General features: G+C 41.4%; 1 protein-coding gene across 5 annotated transcripts; it reads right to left on the bottom strand.

Annotated features, from left to right (window-relative positions):
- Positions 1 to 241: 241 nt before the first annotated feature.
- On the bottom strand, positions 242 to 15,286 carry stxbp6l (syntaxin binding protein 6 (amisyn), like). 5 transcript variants are annotated; one of them, XM_084378123.1, is made up of 7 exons: positions 15,021 to 15,286; positions 14,140 to 14,307; positions 8,735 to 8,865; positions 8,183 to 8,510; positions 7,995 to 8,090; positions 2,705 to 2,740; positions 242 to 1,402 (listed from the first exon to the last, which is right to left on the bottom strand). In XM_084378123.1, exons 2-7 carry the CDS (start codon positions 14,291 to 14,293, stop codon positions 1,362 to 1,364), a joined length of 786 nt encoding a protein of 261 aa, XP_084234249.1. In that variant the 5' UTR covers positions 14,294 to 14,307; positions 15,021 to 15,286; the 3' UTR covers positions 242 to 1,361. The 5 variants fall into 5 exon arrangements, with proteins under 5 accessions (XP_084234249.1, XP_084234248.1, XP_084234247.1 ...); XM_084378122.1 differs by having other exon boundaries at positions 2,583 to 2,740; positions 14,140 to 14,327; positions 15,021 to 15,285; XM_084378121.1 differs by having other exon boundaries at positions 2,583 to 2,740; positions 15,021 to 15,284.
- Between the last annotated feature and the right edge of the window lie 9,007 nt (positions 15,287 to 24,293).

Below are 24,293 nucleotides of genomic sequence, written 5' to 3'. Positions count from 1 at the left end.
TCTTGTCAGGCCTCAGATTTCAGTGCTGGTCTTATGTCAAGCCTTCCCCAGTCACCTTGCAACTTATGTGTCAAACACTGACATTTATTGACTGAAAGAAATGTGTCTGATCCTCCTTTACATTTCAGCAGCTTATGATGCTGAAGAGTCTCTTTTTGCTCTGTGGGCGCCATCTTGTGGTAAAAACCTAAACAGCTTATAATAATGATAAATATTCAAAAAAACAAAACACAGCTCAACATACAGGATGAGGCTTATTTAATGGGTTCAAAGACAGGAGTGGGGACATGGTCACTAAGTTAATACATCAGAGGCACATCACATACATTAAACTGTAGCCAAAAGCAATAAACCAAACATAACCATAGCCCAAGTCCACATTAAATAAAGCTCTAAGGAACAAATACTCCTTACTGTAATCAGTTTTACACCAAATTACTGAAAGAGTCATCAACATGAAGGCTTTCAACTAAAGGCAACATTTCAACCTTCTGAATTCATCCCGACATTTCTACACAGAACAGCTTTACTCACAGTGCTCACTTGGGAACACTTCTTAATGAAAAATACTCTGACTTACCTGACTCGCCTTCACTTGACTCTCCAGACCTCTCATGCAAACTTAAAACCCATGACAACATACACAGACCAGAAGACACAGGACAGCAGACAAAATCTAATCCAATCATCCAACATTTGGATGAGTGTTCAGGACACATGGACGTGAACAATGACGAGAACGTAGATTTGACGACGTCACAATACAGTGTGCACTCAACTGCACAGACACACATATCAGGAACACAGAATGATGACAACAAGTGGTGATAAAGTGCAGAGTACTTTAAAATCAAACATTTAGTGCACTTAAAAAAACAACAGCACCATTCACGCAGAGCACTGCCACCTGTCACATGGATCTTAGGTCAGACAAGTAGGCTACCTTGTGCTGGGTAAAAACAATTTCATGTTTATGAATAAAAAAATCAATGAGTGTTTAAAACTAATTATACAAAAAACAATGTTAAGTTACTGCAGCTTAAAGTCCAGCTTTCTCATAAACGACGAGATTAATCTGATAACAGGAAAAACATTCAGAGTGAACACATTGTAGATGATCCCCGTGAGGCACAAGTGTCAAATCAAAAGGTGGTTACAGTGTATTAAGTTTTTTGGCTGCAGTCAGTAATAAGAGAAGCAGTTTAGTTACAGTCCAAAGCCTGAGGGTCGCTCCTCTCCAGTCCTCTTCTCACAAACAGGCTTTCACGAGGAGTTAGCAGCATCTGCTGGGCCCAGACTGCATCACAGAGCGTTAGTGTCCACGTTACAGTAATCATCTCTAACACCCTGAAGAGCTCCATTCATCCTCCAACAGACTCTACTTTGAGTACTTCAGGGCCAGCTGCATGGGTAATAAAACATCAAAAATACATTTGTTGTAGTTAAAACCAATACCAACTCATTAAAATCTGTATTTTTACATATATTATGTAAAGAATAATGCCTGACAAGGTGTCCATTATTAGGAATTAATGGATGACCTAGAGGGCAGAACTGTTGTCTCTGCAGAGTCCATTAACTCCTGGTTATGGACACCTTGCAGGGTATTATAACTTCTAACATGGAAAAAAAATAAGATCATCAATTTATATTTTAATGCATTTTGCGGCCATGATCTTTAGTTTTTCACTCTTTCCCTAACAACACCCCACCGTTGAACTAATGGCTCAATCATTACAATCCCATCAGGCTCTTATGTCATATATAATGCTTTGCAATTGGAAGTAAACTAGCACGTTCAGCTCATAGAACCCTTTGGCTCAGCTATCATGCTTTGCTTCCACCGGTCACATCTCAGTGAGGTGTCAGTTACGTCACCGTTTTGTTCCGTCCTCCACAGCGTCACAGTGGGAGCGTTTCAGAACTGGAGCGTCATGCCTGCCTGAAATTGTTGACTTACTCAGATTGACTTTATTTCATCATTTTTCCTTGATCTTTGTGCTTCTGCCATTTCTTGAGCAGGCCACATAATTAAATGGTTTCTTCTTTTGTGTGTTTTGTGTTTGTTTATTATCATTATTTCTGACTTTGTTGTGCTGTAGTTTGTAGTCTGTGCCGTTTTATTTTGAAAATTGAGCAGCAGAGTGAAGCACCGCTCCTGGGACACTTCTGAAACCTGCTGTGGCTCCCCTGGTGGAGCCACGAGCATTGTCTAGAATGGCTGCAATCGCAGACGTGGCTGACAGTTAACCAGAAAGCTAAGCTAAGGTTATGCTAGCAAGTTTAAAAGTAAATAATTTTGTGTACAGCTCACAAATGGTGAATATAATTTGACTGTATATTTTAACAACAAGACTATCTAGCCAACAAGACTTTGACAAACAAATGAGTCCATGTGTACTGTCGGCAGCAGCCTGGAGGAGCAAGTTGAATAGTGATAGGGAAGTGAGACCAGTCATTTAGAACAGTGAACAGATTTTTTTTTTACTAATTCCGTAGGTGTCTGTATATGAGGATTAAATTGACACCCTGCAGCAGAAACAAGTTATTTAACTTGTAGAATAACTGCATGTTAATGTCACCTTGTGAGCAGTGTCTGCAAACTGATGGGCTTTGTGCATCAGCTCCACAGTCTTGTCCTCAGCACGAGTCAGTCTGTCTCCACGCTCCCCCAGAGACACATTTACCCTCTGAACTACATTACCTATAGTGCTCCCTGTGGCACGCTGTCCAGGCTGACCTGTTTGCACACATAAAAGAAGAGAAGCATGTGAAGAGAATTTTATCTTAGTGAGCAGTCACACATTCAGAAATTGAACACAGGAAATATTTACAATCACGTCTCCAGGCAGACGCCTGAAATCCTGCAGGAACACAGATTATGTGTTTCTGTACCAAACCACAAACAGATGTTCTTCAAAACCTGCTTTCCTTGCTTGTTAATGTTTCAATTAGCACGGACAAGGCAAAGAAACAGGAGAAAATGTTTAAATGTATTAATTTACTGAGGGAAAAACAAACTTTTGGCAACCTTCACAAAATCCCATTGAATGTCTCAGCTAAACTGTTGACAGCTCTGTTTGTTTGTATCCACTGCTGTATAATATAACATAATCACATTTTTTTAGTGTCAGTGACTGTTTCAGCAAGTATTACTCTGCTGAAGTCCCTTTGGGCATGACCCTGACCCCTGAACTCTAAAGACAATTCTCTAATTTACCAGAGCACTATCCTGCACTAACATTTAAAAAATGTTCCGTCTCTTCATTAGTTAAGTAGTCGTTCCTGTAATGTATTTCTATAAAGTGTACTATAGTACAAATGGTGTACTAAAAGGTGTGTTCAAAATTGTATTATGCAAGTGTGAATTTAGTGCATTAAGCAATGGGAAGTAGACTTAAGTTAATAACTTTACCACACACACATATATATATATATATATACATATACATACATATATACATACACATATATATATATACATACATATATATATATATACACACATATATATATATACACACATATATATATATATATATATACATATATACACATATATACATATATACATATATATATACATATACACACACATACATACATACACATAGACGCGCACACATTTTATATTCAGAAATGGTATCAAGGTCAATATAATTTGGCTTTTTTGAGAAAAAAATTATGAATCATTTTCAAAAGTGAAAATAGATTTCTAGGAAGTAATGTCAATTCATTAAAAATGATGTAAAATAAGTTATCGCATAAGTATTCACCCCCCTTTAAAATAACTGACCTCATTCAACAGAGGTCCTGCCAGTTGGTTCTAGTAGTCTTACAATCCAGTCTCACAGTGAATGTGTCTCAAGTGATTGTAGTATAAAGACACCTGTGTCTGAAGGTACAGTCACTGGTTAATCGGTATTCCTGGCTACAATTACACCATGAAGACAAATGAACACTCACACAAAAGGTATGAGGCAGGGGATTGATAAAAAAACATTTCCAAGACAGTGGCAAAGAGAAAGCCACTGTTGAAGAAAGTTCACCCAGAGGCATGTGGGGGACTCCAAGGTCAACTGGAAGAAGGTTCTTTGGTCTGATGAGACCAAAATGGAGCTTTTTGGCCATCAGGCTAGAGGCTATGTTTGGTGTACACCAACCATTGCACATCACAAACACACCATCCCCACCGTGAAGCATGGTGGTGGCAGCATCATGCTGTGGGGATGCTTCTAAGCAGCGGGACTTGGAAGGCTTGTAAAGGTAGATGGTAAAATGAATGCAGCAAAATATAGGAAAATGTAATATCAATTAGTATGGTACGATTAAATACACTACACATAATTAGTTGGGGATATTGGGATATGGGGCATATGCATGTGCATGGATATGCAATAATAATAATAATAATGAAATGTGAGGCATTATCTTTGGGGACCAAAAATATTCACAAAACAAAATAAAAATTCAAATATGTCACAGCATAACAAGCAAGTGAAAAATATCCCAATATCCTTAACTCATTTTGAGTAGTGTATGATAAGTACATTGAAAAAAAAATACCACATAAGTATATCTTTATCACCTGGGATTGTCAATGGAATCCCATGTCACAGGTCGACTGAGGTTAAGCATGAAGTGCTGTTGAACTGTAACTGGTGCCTTGCTGCAGCCTGGCACGTCTCCCACCCATTACACTGCCCCTATCAGCGGGTTCAATGGTGCGCAGTGCTCTCTGTCAGTCTCAGAGCCCCAGGCTTCCTATAGACCATCTATTGTACCGATGTCCCCAAAAATAAACAAAGTCTCCTCTCATCTGACCGCCACATCACAGAGAGGCCTTTCTGCTGCAGCAGAGAGGTGCAGCACAGTGAGGACAACAGACAAAAAGACAGAAAGAAAAATGACTGAGAGACACAGGCCTAGGATGATATGACTGGAATATGTACTCTGAAGATGGGTGAAGTGTGAAAACCTGGGACGGGAAGTTTGTTGTTTTGAATCCCAGAATATTCTGGAAAATTGGGAAAGTTTCCTATTAAAATTCTAAAACATCCCCGAGAAAAGGAAACAGCAGTCTTTTTGCTTGGTGAAGGAAAGTGTCAGTAACATCTGAGCTTGACTCCACTGATCATCTTCTTGGCAGGAGTTTTTAATGGATTGGAAATGATACAGTCTGATACAGCCTCTCTCTACGCTAGGGTGTAGCTAGAAAATCTGAGCACCCCTTCACCACTTCTACACCAAAATTAGTGTATACATGCAGGATTTTAAATACGGGTAGACCCACGAAAAACGGATGATTGTCTCCTTTCACATCGCCAGTGGACAAGCAGCATTTCTGTTTGTTTGTGCAGTACTAACCAAGGAAGCCACTTTACTTTGCAATTTTATTTGGCATTCCTTAGGCTAGTTGAGTATCTGGAGCGTCAGCACTTGTGGTATGAGTCTCAATGAAAAAAAAATATTCTGAAACTCTATTCTTCTTCTGAGAATAGAGGCTATTCAATGCTTCTGTTAGCTTATTAAGCAACTTAAGATCTAATACATCAGTGTGTAGTGCTTCTATCAAAGACCAGCACAAACTGGCTCTAACCACAATAGAAAGTGAAGTGAGAGATGCTGGTGAATAACTGAGTAAGAGGACAAGTACATCAGAGTCTTTAGTTTAAGAAACAGATGCCTCAAAGCTCCTCAACTGGCAGCTTCATTAAATGGTACCCACAAAACAACGGTCTCAACGTCATCAGTGAAGAGGTGACTCCAGGATGCTGGCCTTCTAGGCAGAGCATCAAAGAAAAAGACCCATCTGAGACTGGCCAAGAAAAGGAAAAGATTCATATGGGCAAAAGAACACCAACACTGGACAAAGGAAGAAGGAAAAAAGGTGTTATGGACAGACAGACATATCTAAGACAGATCTCTTGAGGTGTTGGGATCATAAGAAGAACATTTGTGAGATGCAGAACAAATGAAAAGATGCTGGAGGAGTGCTTGACACCATCTGTGGTGCTGGTAAAGTGGGAGATTTGTACAGGGTCAAAAAGATTTTGAATAAGGAAGGCTATCACTCCATTTTTGCATCCCACACCAGTATAATGACCCAAAGCACAGCTTCAAACTATGAAGACCCATTTAGTGACCAAGCAGTCAGCTGGTTTTCTGTCTATAATAGAGTGGCCAGCACAGTCACCAGATCTCAAACCTATTGAGCTGCTGTGGAAACAGCTTGACCATATGGTATTATAAGCAGTGCCCATCAAACCAATGCAACCTGGAGGTGCTTCAGGAAGCACCAAGTGGTATTTCACATTCAGCACAACACATTACATTTTTTCACCTCAAACTTTTATGCAGTAGTGTAAATATGTCATCTTCACGCATAATTGCAGATCATCCAAGTCACATCACCATGACATCAAGAGCCACAGGATACATTACATGGCTGAGAACACTAACCATGACTAATAAACTTATAAGATCAATACCTACTGTACCATCTAGTCAGGCATAGACAGAGCAGCCTACACTGCAGCTGCATCCGCAGTGGGTCCTTAGGTGTGCATACAGCACACTGTAGCAATCCCATTCTCAGTTGAGTCATTGCATGTGTGCATGAGAGGAGTAAGTGTTTGTCTTAAAAATTAATGCTGTGCAGTTCATATATATAGCACTTAATGTTCAGAATGTGTAATATCATCACTGATTATTTGTGTTTCCTGTGTTAAGACATTGTGTTAATTCTGACTGTGCTAATAAAGCTATTTAGCAAACTAGATGACATGTTAAGCTAAGACATGCAGCTTTTCCATAGTCGGATGACTTCAGATAAATTCTTTAGCTGTAGCTTTCTTGTTAGCTCATATATTTTGATTACACTATTTCCCTGTACTGTCAGAGTGCATTGTTTAGTTACGTGAAAGGGAATCTCTTGATTTTGAGTTTCAGCCAAAACTGGCCCGCCAGCAATTAAATCTGGCTGGCCAGATGATTTTGATAATCATTTTTGATTATTTGAATTACTTCTGAATTTTTTGTTATCTGCACAAAGACGACAATTTCAAACTGAATTCAGAGCCTTTATTCAGTAAAGTTACGAATGGAGTTAAAGAGTCTCACTGATCTTTTATTATATCCATCAGTCCTATGTGAGTTATTGTGTTGTCCAAAACTAAGGCACTTCCTCAGCCTTATTATAGTAGCACTTTGTTTACATTTCAACTCAAACAAAGAGAAAAGATTTGCATTGAAGTGTACATGCACTTTATTTTTTTCCATTTAATTACAGCTCAGTAATGTTTATTACCTTTTCTGCTGCAAGTTCAGCTCACGAAAAAATGGGGCACTTTACTGCACTTTAAATATGTTATTCTTTGTTTATCAAAGAATAATGTAATGGTAAAATACATTTTGGTGTCAGTTTGTTCTTAACCAATTCTAGTAATGCACACCTTATTGTTTAACAAACATACAGAAGGTATTCTAATGAATTATCTGGGTATTTCTGAAATATACGTGCATTATTGAATTGATAAAGTTATCGGATCAATATTGAATCGAAATTGAATTGAATTGTGAGGTTCTTGGCAATACCCAGCCCTATGAACCACTGTGCCACACATACAGTAACGAAGCAAATTCTGTTCATTTTATGAAAACAAATCACAACAAAGTTGTCTCAAAAACTGAAATAAATTAAATTCACTAAAAACAATATCTGCTTGAACCAGTATACATTTCTGAAATTAGCCGTTTATTTTTTGTGAAACATGGGATAGTTTAGATTAGAAGAAAAGAAGTTTAGTTTTGTCGAAAAAAATAGCCTTTGGTTACACCTGATGAAGATCTGATGTTTTGGCCAAACTTACTTGCCGACCCCTGGTGAGGCCTTTCAACTGTTTACTTAGGTTGTGTTTCTGATATGGTTTCTGCAATACAAGCATACCAACTGAATATAAATTAAATATACAGCACTTCATTCACTGCCTTACCTCGACCTGATGATCTTTGGTTTGCAACCATCATATTCTTCATACGATTCAAGAAGGCTTTGCAACGGTAGATGACCAGATTCATAGTGCAGGCATCTGAAAGAACACCACATTACAACTATGTTAATTCACGTACAAACTAAATGATTTCCACAGTATTATGAACCTCAATAATTATGTGACACTACCTCCTGTGAGTTTGGACTGGCAGTTGATGAACTCTGCCTGTCTGGGGGGGACATAGCTCTTCCTTCGGGCCCGCAGGGTTTTTGATGCAGAGGCTGGTGAGGAGTCACTTGGACCAGCTCCAACTTCTTCGTGAACGCGCTGACTTGGTTTCCCTTTGCGTCCCACCTTGCCCAGTTTCCCTGCCTTTCCCAGACTCCCTGCTTTCCCCTCCCAATAGGTTTGGCAGGCGTGATACAAGATCTGGACAAAGATACACTTCTCTGCTGATGAGCTGGCAACCCACTGGTCCACAGCATTGTCAAACACCAGGTCGAACTCAGGGCTGTCCTAGAAGAGCAGAGTACAAGAGAACAAAGTTAACAATCACATCACATTTGTTTAGCTGATGCTTTTGTCAAACATGACTTACAAGTGCATTCAACAATGTGGATAGAACCCCAAAAGGCAAGTACATCAACAACAACAACAAGTTTTTTAGGTTGATGTAACGTATTATTACAGGTGCTTTTATGGACCACTATGGGTAAGAACAGTGCCTAAATGCTGCTGACCTTGTTGGGGTTGATGCCGTTGACCTGTCTGAGCTGCTCCACTTTCCACTGGGACCTCCTGGTGAAGGAGGAGGAGCCACCAAACCGCTTCACCTTTGTAATGAGGAGCTGATGTGGCCTCGTGTTGGTCACTAGGTAAACAGATCATACAAACAATGATATTCCTTATGAACCACTATGACCATGGGCCCCATTTAAACGATAAATTAAACTATAGCATTTGTTCTGAAGTGCATGGGATAAATGTGTTTAGGGCATGTCCAACTCCCTTCTGTTGGATAAACAGCAGGTAATCTGGGTGCAAGTAAGGCACAAGACACAGTAGGGATACATTTATACTTTAAATTAGTCATGGGTCTGGATTGGGCATAACATTAATTAAACCAATCACAGTGTTATGTGCACCAGGACCGCACATTGCCATTTATACAGCAGCACTCATCTCCACTGAGCGACAGGTATTTGGTCCTTGGCTGGTAGACCGTCTGCTTTTGCCATTTCCCAATCCTCTGTCCCATCAACAACTCTGTTTAACTACATATGAGAAATTACAATGTTAAATTATATTTAACTGAAGAGGAGCGCTGATGCACGTCTGTGTGTAACAGTGATGCACGGATCAGGCAGCACGGCTCAGGAAACCTATCATGCTGATTAATAACGGATGGAATGCGGGTGGGTGAAATACGCCTTTAATGAGGAATATATTAATTACATTACCTGCAGCAAGTGTGTCTCTCTGTTGAGAAAGCCAGCACATGAGGCACATTGGATTAACTTCATTGATTACTTAAATTTCCTGACCCACAGACAAGAAAGGTCACTCGTGTTAATTAAAGTTCTGTGTTCTTCCCCACACCCCCACCCACAAAAATTGTTTGGAATAAAGGAGCTGTCCTGATAAATCCTGAGCTCCATTAGAGCTGTCTTAAAAGTATTTATTTCAGAGGCTAAACATTTAATTCTGCTTCTTCTGGAGAGTTTCCTCCGTCCTGTCAAGTTTATACAGCTTTTAGTTTTGTGGCACTTAAATGTGGCACAATAATTGCAGTGACATTACCGCATGCATGGTAATGTTCAAAGAGTTACTGAAAGCAGCCTTTCAGGTGTCGGTCTAAAACTAGCAATGAAACTTGCGCTGCAGCGCACACACTCAGGTTTCCAAAAGTTTGAGGCCACACTGAAACTCTCTAAAATTGTCACGTTAACCTGGAAATAATCAAAGGTTGAGGATTCAGGGAGAAACTGGAAGTGTCAAGAGTGGTGAACATGTCCCATCCTTGCTTGTGAATGACTGAGCCTCCCCACTTGTTTGAGACGTGTTGTTGCCATCAAATTCAGAATAAGCAAATATTTAGCTGTTGGACTCGACAGATGCACCGTGTTCTGAGCCGACAGTACAGGACTACAGCTGGAGGAGGGGAGCTGAACTTATATCGATGCTTGGTGATCACAGACAGTGTTTTTCAGATGTCGAACTTTTGAATATGAAGATGCCGACCACATTATCTTATCCATTTTGTTGCTGCTGCGATGTGTTTGTGTATTTGTATATAAATAACTGTATATATGTTTTGTAGTTTGTGTAGCATAAAGGAGTTTATAAACTTTCATTTTGTTAAGCAACCCTGTGTTGTGTAATGGTGACTAAATTACCTTGTACCTTGTGTTTATAAAAAATTAATGCGGTAGAACATTAAATACAATATATTGTCTCTGTACTGTTTACAGTACAGTTTAAATCTATTAAAAAAAACCTTGAAAGTCTTCAATAATAATTTTACAATATAACATTGAATTTTATGTTTAACTAGTGTTTTGCTACCCTGAATAGCTAAAGGATAAGTTCACCCAAAAATGTAAGGTATGTGAGTGGAAATACGTCAAACATGCGAACATATAACACATCACCCAGATGTCTGAATCACCAGAGCTAGGCAGAAAAAGACGACAGAAGCGCAAAAACTTATCCCTGCAGCTTTTAACCAGCCTCTAGATGTGAGAGCAGACAGGACCAAAGTCATTACCGACGCAAATGGCATATACATTTCATCGGCTATGCGCCCATATATGTAGTTTTATAACACAAGGTGCTTTTCAGTTTTGTAGCTTGCTTGTGACCAAATACCTTTTGTTTTTTATCAGCGCTACATAAAATATGATCTATGCAAAAGTGTATTCTGGTTACTGCTCAATATACTACAGGACATCTGAAGTAGCTGGGGACTTGTTTTGAATGTTTAAAACACAACTGGCGTAATCCATGTCAGAAGCCCCGAGTTCCCAAATTGAACTGCAAAGACTATTTATACCACTTTTCAACCCAAAATCTTGAGTGTAGTTGCTAAGCTAAAAATGTTTATGTGTTCCCCCTCTGAAGTGGGGCATGAGCTTGACCACAAATCAAGGGTGTTTAAAAATCAATCTGGGACCTCTGGCCTTCCACAGACCTGGAATACACTGGCTGCATGAAGTCATTTTCTGTGGGTTTTTCTTTTTTAGTTGTTAATTACATTATAAAACAAGTCCCGATCTTCTTCAGTTGTTTAGGAGAATGTTGCAACACTGTTTTGCTGTGGAACTCCAGAAATGTTTTGTAGACCGATGAATCTACAGCAGCTCTAGAGGACTGTTATGAGTGCACAGATTACCACATCAATCTCGAGGAACACACATCAGCCACATCATACATTAGCAGATGTGTTGATGGTGTGGTGATCACAAAGACTATCATTTCCCAGGGTTCCCACCAGTGTAATGCAAGCCTGGCATCAAAGAGGCAAAGAGACATCAGCAAAGACTAGAGAGGGACCTCAACACCAACAGCACTAATGAAGCAGACTATTCAGGATATCACAGGCAACAAAAGCGTCATGTTTGAGTCCACATTGCCAGATGAGCCAACACGTTTTATGCTTGCTTTGAACCTCCTCGACACGGACACTCAGTATCCAGTCCTGAATGAATAGGAGTAAAGCTGCTTGTCCTGATAACATCCCTCTGTACTAAAAACATGTGCCAATCTGACATTTTTAACATATTGCTGTCACAGGAGAGTGTCCGAACCTGCTTCAAGACAGCCGTCATCCTCCCTGTACCTAAAAAGTCTGCCGTGTCTAGTCGTACCGACTACCACCCTGTGGCTTCAGTTAGTGTGTACACTCGCTCTTTCAACTGGGGTAATAGTTATTGATAATTCTTAAAGGCAAACTCCATGTAGACAGATAGGGCAGGCAGCAGAAAGACTACATTTTCACATTAACAAAACCACTGAACCTAAACTTTCACTTTCACACACATTCCTTCAGAAAATGTGACAGTGTACAGTTCTAATAATAGTCTATTTGTGTCTTATGAGGAACAGCAGGCAGTAAAAAACAATGAGCAGCAAGCATTAAAATTCAGAATGCTCTTAAAGAAACAAAGATATGGTCAGAATATTAGTTTAATGAAGAATCAAAACAAATGAACGCGATGTCAGGAAAGGGAATTCTCTTTCCTCTCTTTTCCTTACCAAACAGAAAAATACAACCGCACACCTCCTGGAATTCAAGTGTTTCTCTTTTACCAAAGTCAAAACCAGCTTTATTGCTTCATTAACTCAACACACATCATTCAAACTTGACAGCAACACAATGAAACTCACCAAGACAGTCTTGGTTTGCCTTTCCACAATCACCTCTGGTTTGGTCCAAATAAATCCTCAATTCACAGGGTGAGATGTGAAAATATTCTGGCTATACACGCCGTTTTCACCCACTGCTGATGTCCGACACTCTCCTCCGCCGCTTCATGCCTCTCCTGTGCCCTGTTGCCCGATGTGACCCCTCAACACCCCACCCCCTCAATCCAGGTCTCTGTCCGGGCAAACTCAAGGGCCGCTAGATCCACATCTAACTGAGCCCTGAGCTAAACTGTAGCTAGCTACAGCCAAGGATGGTTAGCAAAGAGCAGCAGCTGCTGGTAAGTCTGGTGATATGCTGCTCCCTATATTTTCGGAGCTGCCTTAAAAATTCTGACCATATTTTAAAAATGACACCTTAAAATGTTAACTTAGGAGTAAAGGAGTAAGAAAAAAATTGTATACTTTACTGGATGCGCGCGCAGTGCTGCAGTGTGGCGTCCATGTTAACAGGTTAGATTGTTCATGCTGGATACATGAGACGCGCTTCTCGTGCATGTCAAGCGTGGTTACACCCCGCCTTTCCGAAACCCAGCTGTTCCAAAAATAGACTTCCATTCTTCCTAATGGCGTGGTTTTCCATCTTTTCTAAAGACCCCGCTATTCCGAAAAGGCTATTGGGGAACCCCTGACCCTAACGGGAAGTAATTAAAACTTGAAAGTCGGATTTGGAACAGCGGTGTTTTGGAACGGAGGGGTTTTGCAATGGAAGGCCTACCCCGCCAAGCCTGGCTGCTGCATGGCATCATCTAGAGATTCAGAGTCTCACCTACTTCTATTGCAACATGTGTGCAGTTCTCAGCTAAAATAGCCCTAAACATCATATGTATACATCATAGACATATCAGCATTTTACTACAGTTTTAATGTCTATGTGCAGAATATGTCACAGACATGAAAATACACACAACAGGTGAAGGACAGTTTCTTTTCTGTGCACTGTCACTTCCTCTCCCTCGCTCCCTCTTGTCCGCCCCCCCGTGGCTCCGATTTAGAGAGTTTACATCCCATGACCAATTTGCATTAAAAGGAGAAGCTAAGTGACAAAGCAAATCGAGAAGCCAATAGCAAAAAGAAACGGCGTGGAAATGGAATTGCAATGGGATGGATGGATTAAATCAATATTTTGCAAACAAATTTATACCCTCTCCAAGCTAAAGTGAAATGTGACTCCAGTTACTCTGTGCTGAGACTCTGCTGCTGGCCTCGCTGCTGCATGGAGTAGATGCCTCAGCTTGTAATCCTGGCATTCATCGTCCAAATATTGATTTTTTAAGAGTAAGATGATGGTGTGGGTTCGTAGGGCAGGTAATGTAATTGGTGTAAGCCTGATCATGCGCAACACCAGGAACACTGAATACCACGACAAGCCTAGTGCAACGTTTAAATATGTTTTTTATGAGGAAAAAAAGATTTGCACTGTTAAAAACTAATGTGCATACAGATGTTTACTTCCGTTTTCTTCCAGGCAAGAAATAAAGTGCAATTATATTTAATTTGTTAGTTCAGGGCAAGGTTTCAATAAGTCATTTAAGAGTAAGGAAAGGAAAGGAAATTTGCACTAACTGTTAACAGATGATTATATATAAATACAAACTGCTGTTTGGATTTTGTATTTTGTTAATAATGGAAGTGTTTGTATTATTATGTTATGGGAAGCAATGGCCCGGGGGTAAGCAGCTCAGACCTCTGAAATAAAGAAAGTACAAAATTCAGATTTAACCTGAAACACAGATGAATGTGGTGTAGTCTGCTTTGGCTCCAGGGAGCAGCGAGGACATCCTCTTCCTTGTCCTCCTCCGCACCTCCACTGCCACCAGCATCCGCTCATCACGAGGGATGAAGAGCTCTTTGTTGATGGCAGACTGAATGTTCATTGTAGTCCCCAGACCTACACAGGTGATGGATGGCCTGTTAGACACGGGACCAACTCTCAGGCAGTGTAGATGGGCAAAAAGATTGACAATCAGGCAAGTTGTTTCCTGCCAACAAGTAACTGCAAAGAAAACAACGAGCAATAGAAACCAAAAGCGATGACCTCAGATCACAGCCCTCACAATATAGAAAGTGTTTGTTTTTCCGCATGTGGCACTTAACTGAAAATGTTTGTTGAAAGTGCTTAAATGTTCTAAGAATTACTTTATTTACTCTATAGTATAATGGTATCAAAGCAATTCATGTGTTAATTCAAACAATAATTTCATGTTAGCATCCTAATGTTTAAAATCAGAAATATTGGAATAAATGCTCATGACACTGAAGTCGAGAATAAAATCTAGTGCTGAAGTGAGTTATTAATTTACAATTCTGATCGTTTAAATTTTTGTGTTTTCTTTCACAGTAAACTGAACATCTCTGAATTTTGTACTGCAGGTTAGACAACACATTTAAAGACATTACCTTGACTCTGGGAAAATGGGATGATGACTGACATGAATAGCAATTTGTAAGATAACAAGTGATACACTCACAGAAACACTTTCAGTATACAAACTCAAGAGGTTACAAAGCAGGTAGTGATGGATTGATCATTTCATGTGCTACAGTAAAATTATAATTAATGAGTCTGTAGGTCAAAAAGGTTTGACCTACAAAGAAGCCTACCTGTTCTTGTCCTTTTATCCGCCCAAAAGCCTGACACTTGAGTCTTGTTGTGTCTTCTAGTACAGGGAGACTGTCTTGTTAGTTCAAGCGTTAAATTAGTAGGCAGTTAGATTTATTAAATAGTTCCCAGGATTCTGTCAGGTATTTATACCCAGGCACACCAAACGGCGTGCCTTGCTGTGAAGGCACAAATAAACCACAGTCCATCCCATTTCAAGAGGTTGACATGCACGTGGTTAAAGGCTGCAAGTCAGAGAACAGACACCAGCTGTCTCATAGACAGAGCGAGCGCTGACTGCTGCAGGGGCAGGGGTGGCACCAGCTGGGGCGGTGGTTGTGTGCTGATCTTCTATGGAGATCCAAATTGTTAAGGACAATATTAAATCAAAATCAATATTAAATCTAGAAAAATTCACAAACCCATGTACAATAACTGAAATGCAAAATAAAGTCTCAGAATATTACATAATATATGAAAAGGATTGCCTGACACAAGCTATCCTGACGAGACTGCTGCCGGTGTGGGGAAACAAACCGACCATAGTTGATCTGTCAGAATCATAGTCCATAGTATTTCAGGTTTAATTCATTTCTTTATTGATGCTTGAGCATGATTGAAATCTGTTAATTAGGTGTGGTTTCCTATAGAGGAAATAAACAGAAATAATGATTAACAAATTCAGGCTGTTGACTGTGCAAAGCAAACTTCATAATCGTAAAATATACTTTTCACTTTAAACAAAGTGCTCTTTAGCACCACCATAAGTGCATCATAAGTGACAGTCAACCATAATTATCATTAAACCAAATTGAGCACCCAGTGAACCAACATCACAACATATGTGATCAACAAACCCAACACCAGCTCCCATAATGTGTACAAACATCACATCAAAGAACACCAAGTCATGACAGTACTCACGTAAGCATGTACACACACCATGCTGAGGGACAAAGACTGGCTGTGTGGGAGAAGATCAGCTATGTAGGGGATAACAGGTGGTCTGATTAGGTGCACTGCAGGTGACAATGGCCCATGCCCCGGAATGTACCATTGCTATGGGGGAGTTTGATTATCTTTTGTACAATATATATTATTATTATTTCATCCTTATTCGTATCACTTTTCATCACAACATCTTTTTCTTTCAGCCAAGCAAGTTCATAGCTTTGGTGTAAATGAGTAGACAGCCAATCACCTGACTCACATGAGTCTTGTCTTTGTGTCTTGATTGACAGGAACAGAGGAAATAACATCTAGTTTCATTTAACCTCTTAAAGGCATAGTTGGTAATCCTGTTCGGAAACACTTTTTGTTATACTGGGTGAAATGGTCTTCCCATCCTGAGAGTAGTCCATACATGATGTGTTAGAAAAAGGAACAAAATAAATCAGACCTCTGTGGCAGCTGCAGGCCTGTAAAAACTCTGACCAATCCCTCCCTCTCGGTCCGAGTTGAAAGAACCAATCAGATGCCTTCATGTCTCGTCCTGCCTGCACCCCCCTCTATCCCCCCCTCCTCCCTGCGCGCACTCATCACGTGTCACCGTTGCCGGATATATTCAGCACACTCCATATGGAGTTAGCAGGAGATACACACTCCAGGTCAGAAGGTGGCGGTAATGCACACCTAACAGTTGTTTGCCAACAGCCATAAAACAACAGAAGAAGAAGAGCACCGTTAGCAGGAGAGAACAATGGCAGAGAAAATGCAGCCAAAGGTAGCACTTCCAGAAGTGATGCAGAGGTTGCTGTCTTTCTGTTGGACAGGTAATTATTTGTTTTGCTTCGGGGGGATTTGTTATTTTCATGAAATATGTAACGTTAGCCAACTTAGCTACTTTTGTAGCTTGTATTAGCCCAATGCTAACGGCTCTCCTCTGCCCTGCTGACGGACTGTCTGATGCGCGTTCAAGTTTGTGGGGGCGGGGCTTTGGACGGAGCACTGACGGGCAAGTGTATCCGTCTGCGGCCTGCAAGAGAGAGGCGTGTCGAGTAGGGGGCGTGTCGTGTAGTGACGTCACTACAAGACACGCCCTACACACGGTTCTTAAAGGGATATGAACCCAAGCAACTACTAATACAGTTTGAGCATGTTCCAGCTGCACAAGCAACGTTTTTGCCCTATAATAAATATATTCAAAAGCGTACAAATATTATCATTATTATTATTTCCTTAAGTGGGAAAAGACTTTTTTAAGGCAGGATTTAATATGTAGATTTATTTGAAAAAAGGGGCCTATGGTAGACCATTATAAATGTGAAAGTAGTAAATTACAAAAGTAAAAGAATGTGATGACTCCTTAATGGGGAATTCATTTATGAATCACTCCATTCTGTAGGTTACTGAGGAGAGAGCAGTGCTGCTCCCTTGCTTTCTCTCGACATCAGCAGGGTTGTCAGCAGCATTGGCACAACCCGGGCTCTGGGAAGCTGTGGGCCTACAACATTCTCCTGGAGCCCAGTTATTGGCCCTCTCTCCTACCTGCAACACCTCTTGGTCTTTGTTTGGCATTCTGATTCCTTTATTCCACCCTACAACACCACACATACTCCTACACCCATGCACTCACATCACTGATTATACAGACCACACACACAAAATCCAATCACGGCGTGTATCTCCCTCCTTTGTCATGGCCGTTTTGTGACAAGTAGCCATTCATCACTACTGTTTTTGGTCTGTCAAATGAGAGGGAGATCTTATCACATTAATTTGGAATCTGGTACTTTATGTATGTATGTTTTTTTTATGAATTCATGTCATGTGAATGGCTCTGAAATGTAGAAACTGAATATGTTCTACAAAAACAAACTATATAATACATAGAAAAAAAATACAAAACATTTCAAGGCTTCTCACACAATTTATTGTGTTTTTTCTCTTATAGCCGGCTGAGAAATGCCTCAGAGGAGAGGGCTATTTCCATTTTGGCCTTGAAAGCTTGGAGCTTCACAGTTGCCTCCTCTGATAAGTGCCGGACCAAGGCTTTCTCCATCATTTTCAATTCACTGTCAATAAAAGAACAAACATTAAAAAAGGTTTTCAATTACATGTTGCATTACACATTGAAATATGTCCATCATCAATTCTTTACATATTAATCTTACCATGGTTCATATTTTGGTCCCCTTTTGAACCTGGCTACAGCCTCTGGCACTGTCAGGTCACATTGTTCAGCCAGGGTGTGAACTGTCACCTAGATAGGATGATAGGATGACTGAGGCATGGGCAGCAGTAGAGACGCTGGAAGTTGGAGACCCGCTGGCAGCTGCAGAAAGAGGGGAGACTGCAGAGATGGAGGAGGCTGCAGTATTAATGGAGGCCAGAGAGACAAAGCAAACATATTTTAACTGAAAACTGTGAGAAATGAATTTGCATGTAAATGTTAAAATATAAAAAATATCTAAACAAAGGAATACCTAAAGTATTGCTGCAGGTTTTGACATGACATATGAATAAATCCTGTCTGGTGACTGTGCGGCCACAATAACAGCAATGGTGATGTGGCGTTTTGACACAGCCTCGCAGGCACCTGTACATTTTATAACCTGCAAACAAATAGAAATTGGATTTACAAACAATTTGTGCATGAAATTCTTATATATATATACCAACAACATTCATGCACACATTGGTATAAACTACCGACCTTAAATAAAGAACAAATTTACAACATTGCACAACACCTGCATGGACGTCTCTGGATTTGAAATTAAAACATACCTCCATGACGAACAGCTGCCCTTTCGTGGCACTGAATGTGTGCAACAATATTTGCATATTCTCCCTTTTTCAAACAGATAACACATGCATGTGTTTGATCTGTGGAAACCACCTGAGGTTTATTACCATCAATGATGATGGTTGGATGGAGCTGAAAGCAAACATAAAAGGTTTTTTTTTATTTGTGCACACAACTCTATCAAAAACACATGGATGTAACCTCATGATCCAGTTTGGCCAAATAATTTCTGTTACCTTGACAAAAACCTGATGGCACATAGTTAAACCCTCAGTAGAAACCCATACAAATGGCTTTCTCTGCACTGTATTAGTTCACTTCTTTATACATAATATTTAGTAAGCTAGCAGGGTGGCTGTTTATGGCCTGTTCATCTGTTCAGGGTGATGTGCATTTATTCATTAAGAAACTGTAACTTTTGTGACTGTAGGAAGTACGTGTTTGAATGTAAATTTGAACAATAACTTCAACCAAACTAATGGTACAACACAAATGCTTGTGGACAAGCTCTCAATTACTGATATGGCCGTTCATGTCAACGTCGACCTGGTCATAATAATCAAAAGTATGCTATTACTCATTTTAAACTGCTGCAATAGACCACGCTGAGAATAATGTTTTTCAATGAGCACGTTAATATTATAGCAGAGTCACAATTTGTAAGTTACATTTCATCACATTGCTGGCTACGTTACAACACCCACTAGCTTAGATTCACCCTCTGAAACTTTGCTAACGTTACCCCATTTTGCGAGATGCATTTTGCTGAGTTTAAACAGCAACGGGCCGGCCTCGTTTTGTTTCTCCGCTTATATTTAATACTATGAATAAATATCTTACTTGCTTAGTCCATCGCTGAATACAACTATATATTATATACATTTATTTGTTTATTAAATAAATTACGCTGACACTTACAGTCTGCATACGGTCGGACATTCTTCTTCTTTTACGTTTGGTTCACTTCCGGTTTGGTTTAGGTTTTGGCGGGTCTCATTTGACATCTCGCGTGGTTCAACGTGATTTTCCCTTGTGTAGGGGGCGTGCCGTGTAATGACGTCACTACACGGCACGCCCCCTACTCGACACGCCTCTCTCTTGCAGGCCACAGACAGACCCAGCTCCTGACGGGAGGGGGAGAAGGGGGTGGAGCTTAGACGAGGTGCCACTTTCAAATCTTGCTAGCTCCAAGTACTAACGGCTGCGACACGGGTTGGACGGTCCAGCCCCGCCCACATCCGGCTGCGCCACGGGTTGGATGGTCCAGCCCCGCCCACATCGGCTCCTGTACCTTAGTCGTGCTTCGTTCAGGATAGTGGGGATTTCGGACTTCTATGAAACTTGCTGCATTTACGACACCTGCAAACTGTAGGACTTCGTAATTTTCTTTTCAACATACATAAATGTTGTCATCTATAAAACTAAATGGAAGGTATTGTTTATTCTCTACTTGCTCTCTTTATCACTATTCCTACAATGACTCCTTTTCATCTTCAAGTGGGCAAACCATGACGAATACCTATTTAGTTGGTAGTTTAGTTGATTAAAGATACTAAAATGTATCTTATCCATGAAAATATTTTTTATTGTAGTACAACAGGGACCACAACATAAAAAATTGAACTTATAACTGCTATTGCAATACCAAGCTTTGAGTGTCCTTTGATCAATATGATTGGAACCTGGATTTAACATCCATGGTAAAAACGATGCCTTTTTCACTCAATACCTGTAGATGAACAGTTTTGGGAATGGGACAAATCATCATCCAGATACATATGGGCAGGGAAAAAACCTAGGATAAGAACAAAACTCTGCAGCTGCCGTCATAACCTGGCTCTTCGGCCATGACAAATGTGGGAGATACGCCATGAACGATTTAAGAACAGTATTTTATTTAACAACAGAATGAAATGAACATGAATTGACTGAAACAGGAAACGGCTCTTCACATCTTTGCAGTTTAACCTTTGACCTTAACCTTTTTAGGGAAGAAAATAGAACCCAGCAAGAATGAGAAGACAAATGCAGGTAATGGGCTTGAATCATTCCCTACCTTATTCATACTCTATATGCAAGCATGAGTTTGTATTTAAACCAGTTTCCTCTACTTACAGAAAAAGTTCCTGTCTATGTGCCGAACATCCCAGAGCCAACAAGTAGAGCTGAACTCATGAAGTGTATGAGAAGATTTTCTTTTTCTCATTATCTAATGCTCAGTATTGTTTACTGACAACCTCAAACACAGTCCACAAACAAAACCACATGCTTGATAAGGAGGGGAAAGGCGATATACAAGTTTTCTCTCAATAATATAATGTTATCTTCAGTTTGTTCAGACCGTACCTTCATGAGGCACTGCCAACTTTAAATGGTTTTTCAGGTGGTAAAGTATTGCATGTCTTTCAGTCGACATGTAATAGCAACATGGACAGTAATATGTGTCCGCCAAAGGGATATCTGGATCCTCTGCAGATAAATGGGTGGCGTGCTGCTGAGACAACCATATCAAAAGACAAAGATCATTAGATGCAAATTCATGCACAACTTAGGTTAAATACATCGCATGGAGATGACTCGATGACTCCACAATTCCCACCTCTGGTTAATGCTATCGGCAACAATACTGGCAGCCGATTCAGCTTATAAAATCAACACAATTAACATTCACACATTCTCCAAGCACTCTGCTTTATTGTCCGGTCTCTGTATGCGTGTACAGCGGTATGGTGGTACAGAGCTCGGGGAGCAGACCCGGCTCGGAACGACACAACAAGCGAAAAAAGCCAGCTTCTATTGTTGAGCTAACTGGGGCTAACGCTCGGTGCTCGGGGCCCCGCATCTTTGCATTGACTTTGTACCACAGTTTAGCTTCATAACGTAACAACAATTCTCTGCAATAAAGCTTATTTTACTTGTCATTACATCTGAATAAGGCTTTAACATTTAACACTCACCGATGACATCTTTTTCTTTTTCTTTTTCTTCTTTTTCTTCTTTTTCTTCTTCTTCTTCTTCTTCTTCTTCTTCTTCTTCTTCTTTAATGGCGGTTGGCAAACATCAACCGGAACTGGCACACGGATCCTAAGATGGTAGGCGGGGCTGGACCGTCCAGCCCCGCCTTCCTGCAGGCCGCAGCCATTACCTTCTCGCTAGCTCTCCAACATTACCAAGTATACTTTTAAGGCCCTGAGCTAGCCCTCAGATATGAAATATCGGATGATTTTCAACCACATTTGACATGACACTATTCTGGACAAATATTTGAAACCAAGGAGGAATTCTATATCACTGAATATTTGAAAATTTGCCACTGTTTGGCCACTTTGCATCGCATGTGTCATGCTGAATATGGGGCACATAGTACAAAGCACAGAGTGATAACATTTGAAATATGTTTTAAAGGGGCTCTGTGGATGTTCATTCATTCATTCATTCATCTTCCTCCGCTTATCCGGGGTTGGGTCGCGGTGGCAGCAGGCTCAGTAGGGAGCTCCAGACCTCCTTCTCCCTAGCAACACTTTCCAGCTCCTCCGGGAGGATCCCGAGGCGTTCCCAGGCCAGATGAGATATGTAATCTCTCCAGCGGGTTCTGGGTCTGCCCCGGGGTCTCCTCCCAGTTGGACGTGCCCGGAAAACCTCCAAGGGGAGGCACCCAGGAGGCATCCTGATCAGATGCCCGGACCACCTCAACTGGCTCCACTCGACGTGAAGGAGCAGCGGCTCTACACCAAGCTCCCTCCGGATGTCTGAGCTTCTCACCTTATCCCTAAGGCTGAGCCCAGCCACTCTATGGAGAAAACTCATTTTGGCCGCTTGTGTCCGCAATCTCGTTCTTTCGGTCACTACCCACAGCTCGTGACCATAGGTGAGGGTTGGAACATAGATGGACCCTCTTCACCACGACGGTCCGGTACAACGCCCGCAATACTGCAGACGCCGCACCAAGCCATCTGTCCACCTCATGCTCCATTCTCCCATCACTCATGAACAAGACCCCGAGATACTTAAACTCCTTTGCTTGGGTCAGGAGCTCACTCCCCAACCGGAGAGGGCAATCCACCGTTTTCCAGCAGAGAACCATGGCCTCAGACATAGAGGTGCTGACCCTCATCCTGACCGCATCACATTCGGCTGCGAACCGCCCCAATGCCTGCTGGAGGTCACGGGCTGAGGAAGCCAACAGAACCACATCATCCGCAAAAGGCAAAGATGCAATTCTGAGGTTCCCATACCGGACTCTCCTCACAGTGGCTGTGCCTTGAGATCCTGTCCATGAATATCACAAACAGGATCGGAGACAAGGGGCAGCCCTGGCGGAGTCCAACACCCATTGGAAACGTATTCGACTTTGTGCCGAGTATACGGACACAACTCTCACTTTGGTCGTACAAGGACCGGATAGCTCACACCAACGGCCCCGGTACCCTATGATCCCTCAGTACCCCCCACAATACTCCAGGGGGGACCCGGTCGTTGGCCTTCTCCAAGTCCACAAAACACATGACGACTGGATGGGCAAACTCCCATGATCCCCCCAGCAAGCCTGCAAGGGTGAAGAGCTGATCCACTGTTCCACGGCCTGGACGGAATCCGCGTTGTTCCTCCTGAATCAGAGGTTTGACGATCGGACGGACCCTCCTTTCCAGCACCCTGGAATAAACTTTCCCAGGGAGGCTGAGCAGTGTAATACCCCGATAATTGGAGCACACCCTCTGGTCCCCCTTTTTGAAAATGGGAACCAGAGGTACCATCCCTGACCTCCACGCGGCACTGAAAAGACGTGTCAACCATGACAACCCAACAATGTCCAGAGCCTTCAGCATCTCGGGGCAAATCTCATCCATCTTCTTATTAAGAGCTCTATCAACTTCGGCCCAGCTGTGATGGAACAGATCTCCCTACATCTACCTATCGAAATGGGACCAAGAAAAAGAGGTCAGAGAGGCGGCACATGACTCAGAAACAGGCTGCAACGCAACAAACCCGTTCTACCCTCAGTGATTATGGGCACCATGCAAACACTGAGCTGGCACTGAGCTTTCCGTCAAAGCAGCCTGTTATACTTCACAGAGACCTGACTGACAGATCGGATCCCTACCATGCAATCAGAACTGGATGGATTTACTGGACTGGACCTGGACCTGAAAATGTTTTTTCTGGGCTGTTTTTGTAATACAAAAGAAAGTTTCCAAGTGAGCCGTCATGTCAAGTCCAGTATGAAATCCCAGAGCAGCGGCCCATGAGTGGCATTCGTCCAATCAGGTGCAGCCAGTACATTTGGCCATGTCTTCGCATCAAATGATGCCCCTGTGGACACGTATCTTTACGAGTTTGGTTAGTCTCTCTGCTCATACAGTAAAAGAGAAAATACATTCTGAGGTATCCCTGCCCACTTCATCCGTTCAGGACAGAGAACCCCTTAAAGAGGCAGTCCTGTCTGCTCGGGGAAAAGGCAGCGATCAGGATCCTCCTGTTCTGGTAACTTAATCACAGAAATGTCTGAACAAGAAACGCTTCCAATTCC

Source organism: Pagrus pagrus (genome assembly GCF_965226575.1).
Source record: "Pagrus pagrus genome assembly, chromosome: 16".
Classification (NCBI taxonomy): domain Eukaryota; kingdom Metazoa; phylum Chordata; class Actinopteri; order Spariformes; family Sparidae; genus Pagrus; species Pagrus pagrus.
The sequence above is the reverse complement of the archived record's forward strand: the minus strand, read 5'-3'. Positions and strand labels throughout refer to the sequence as shown.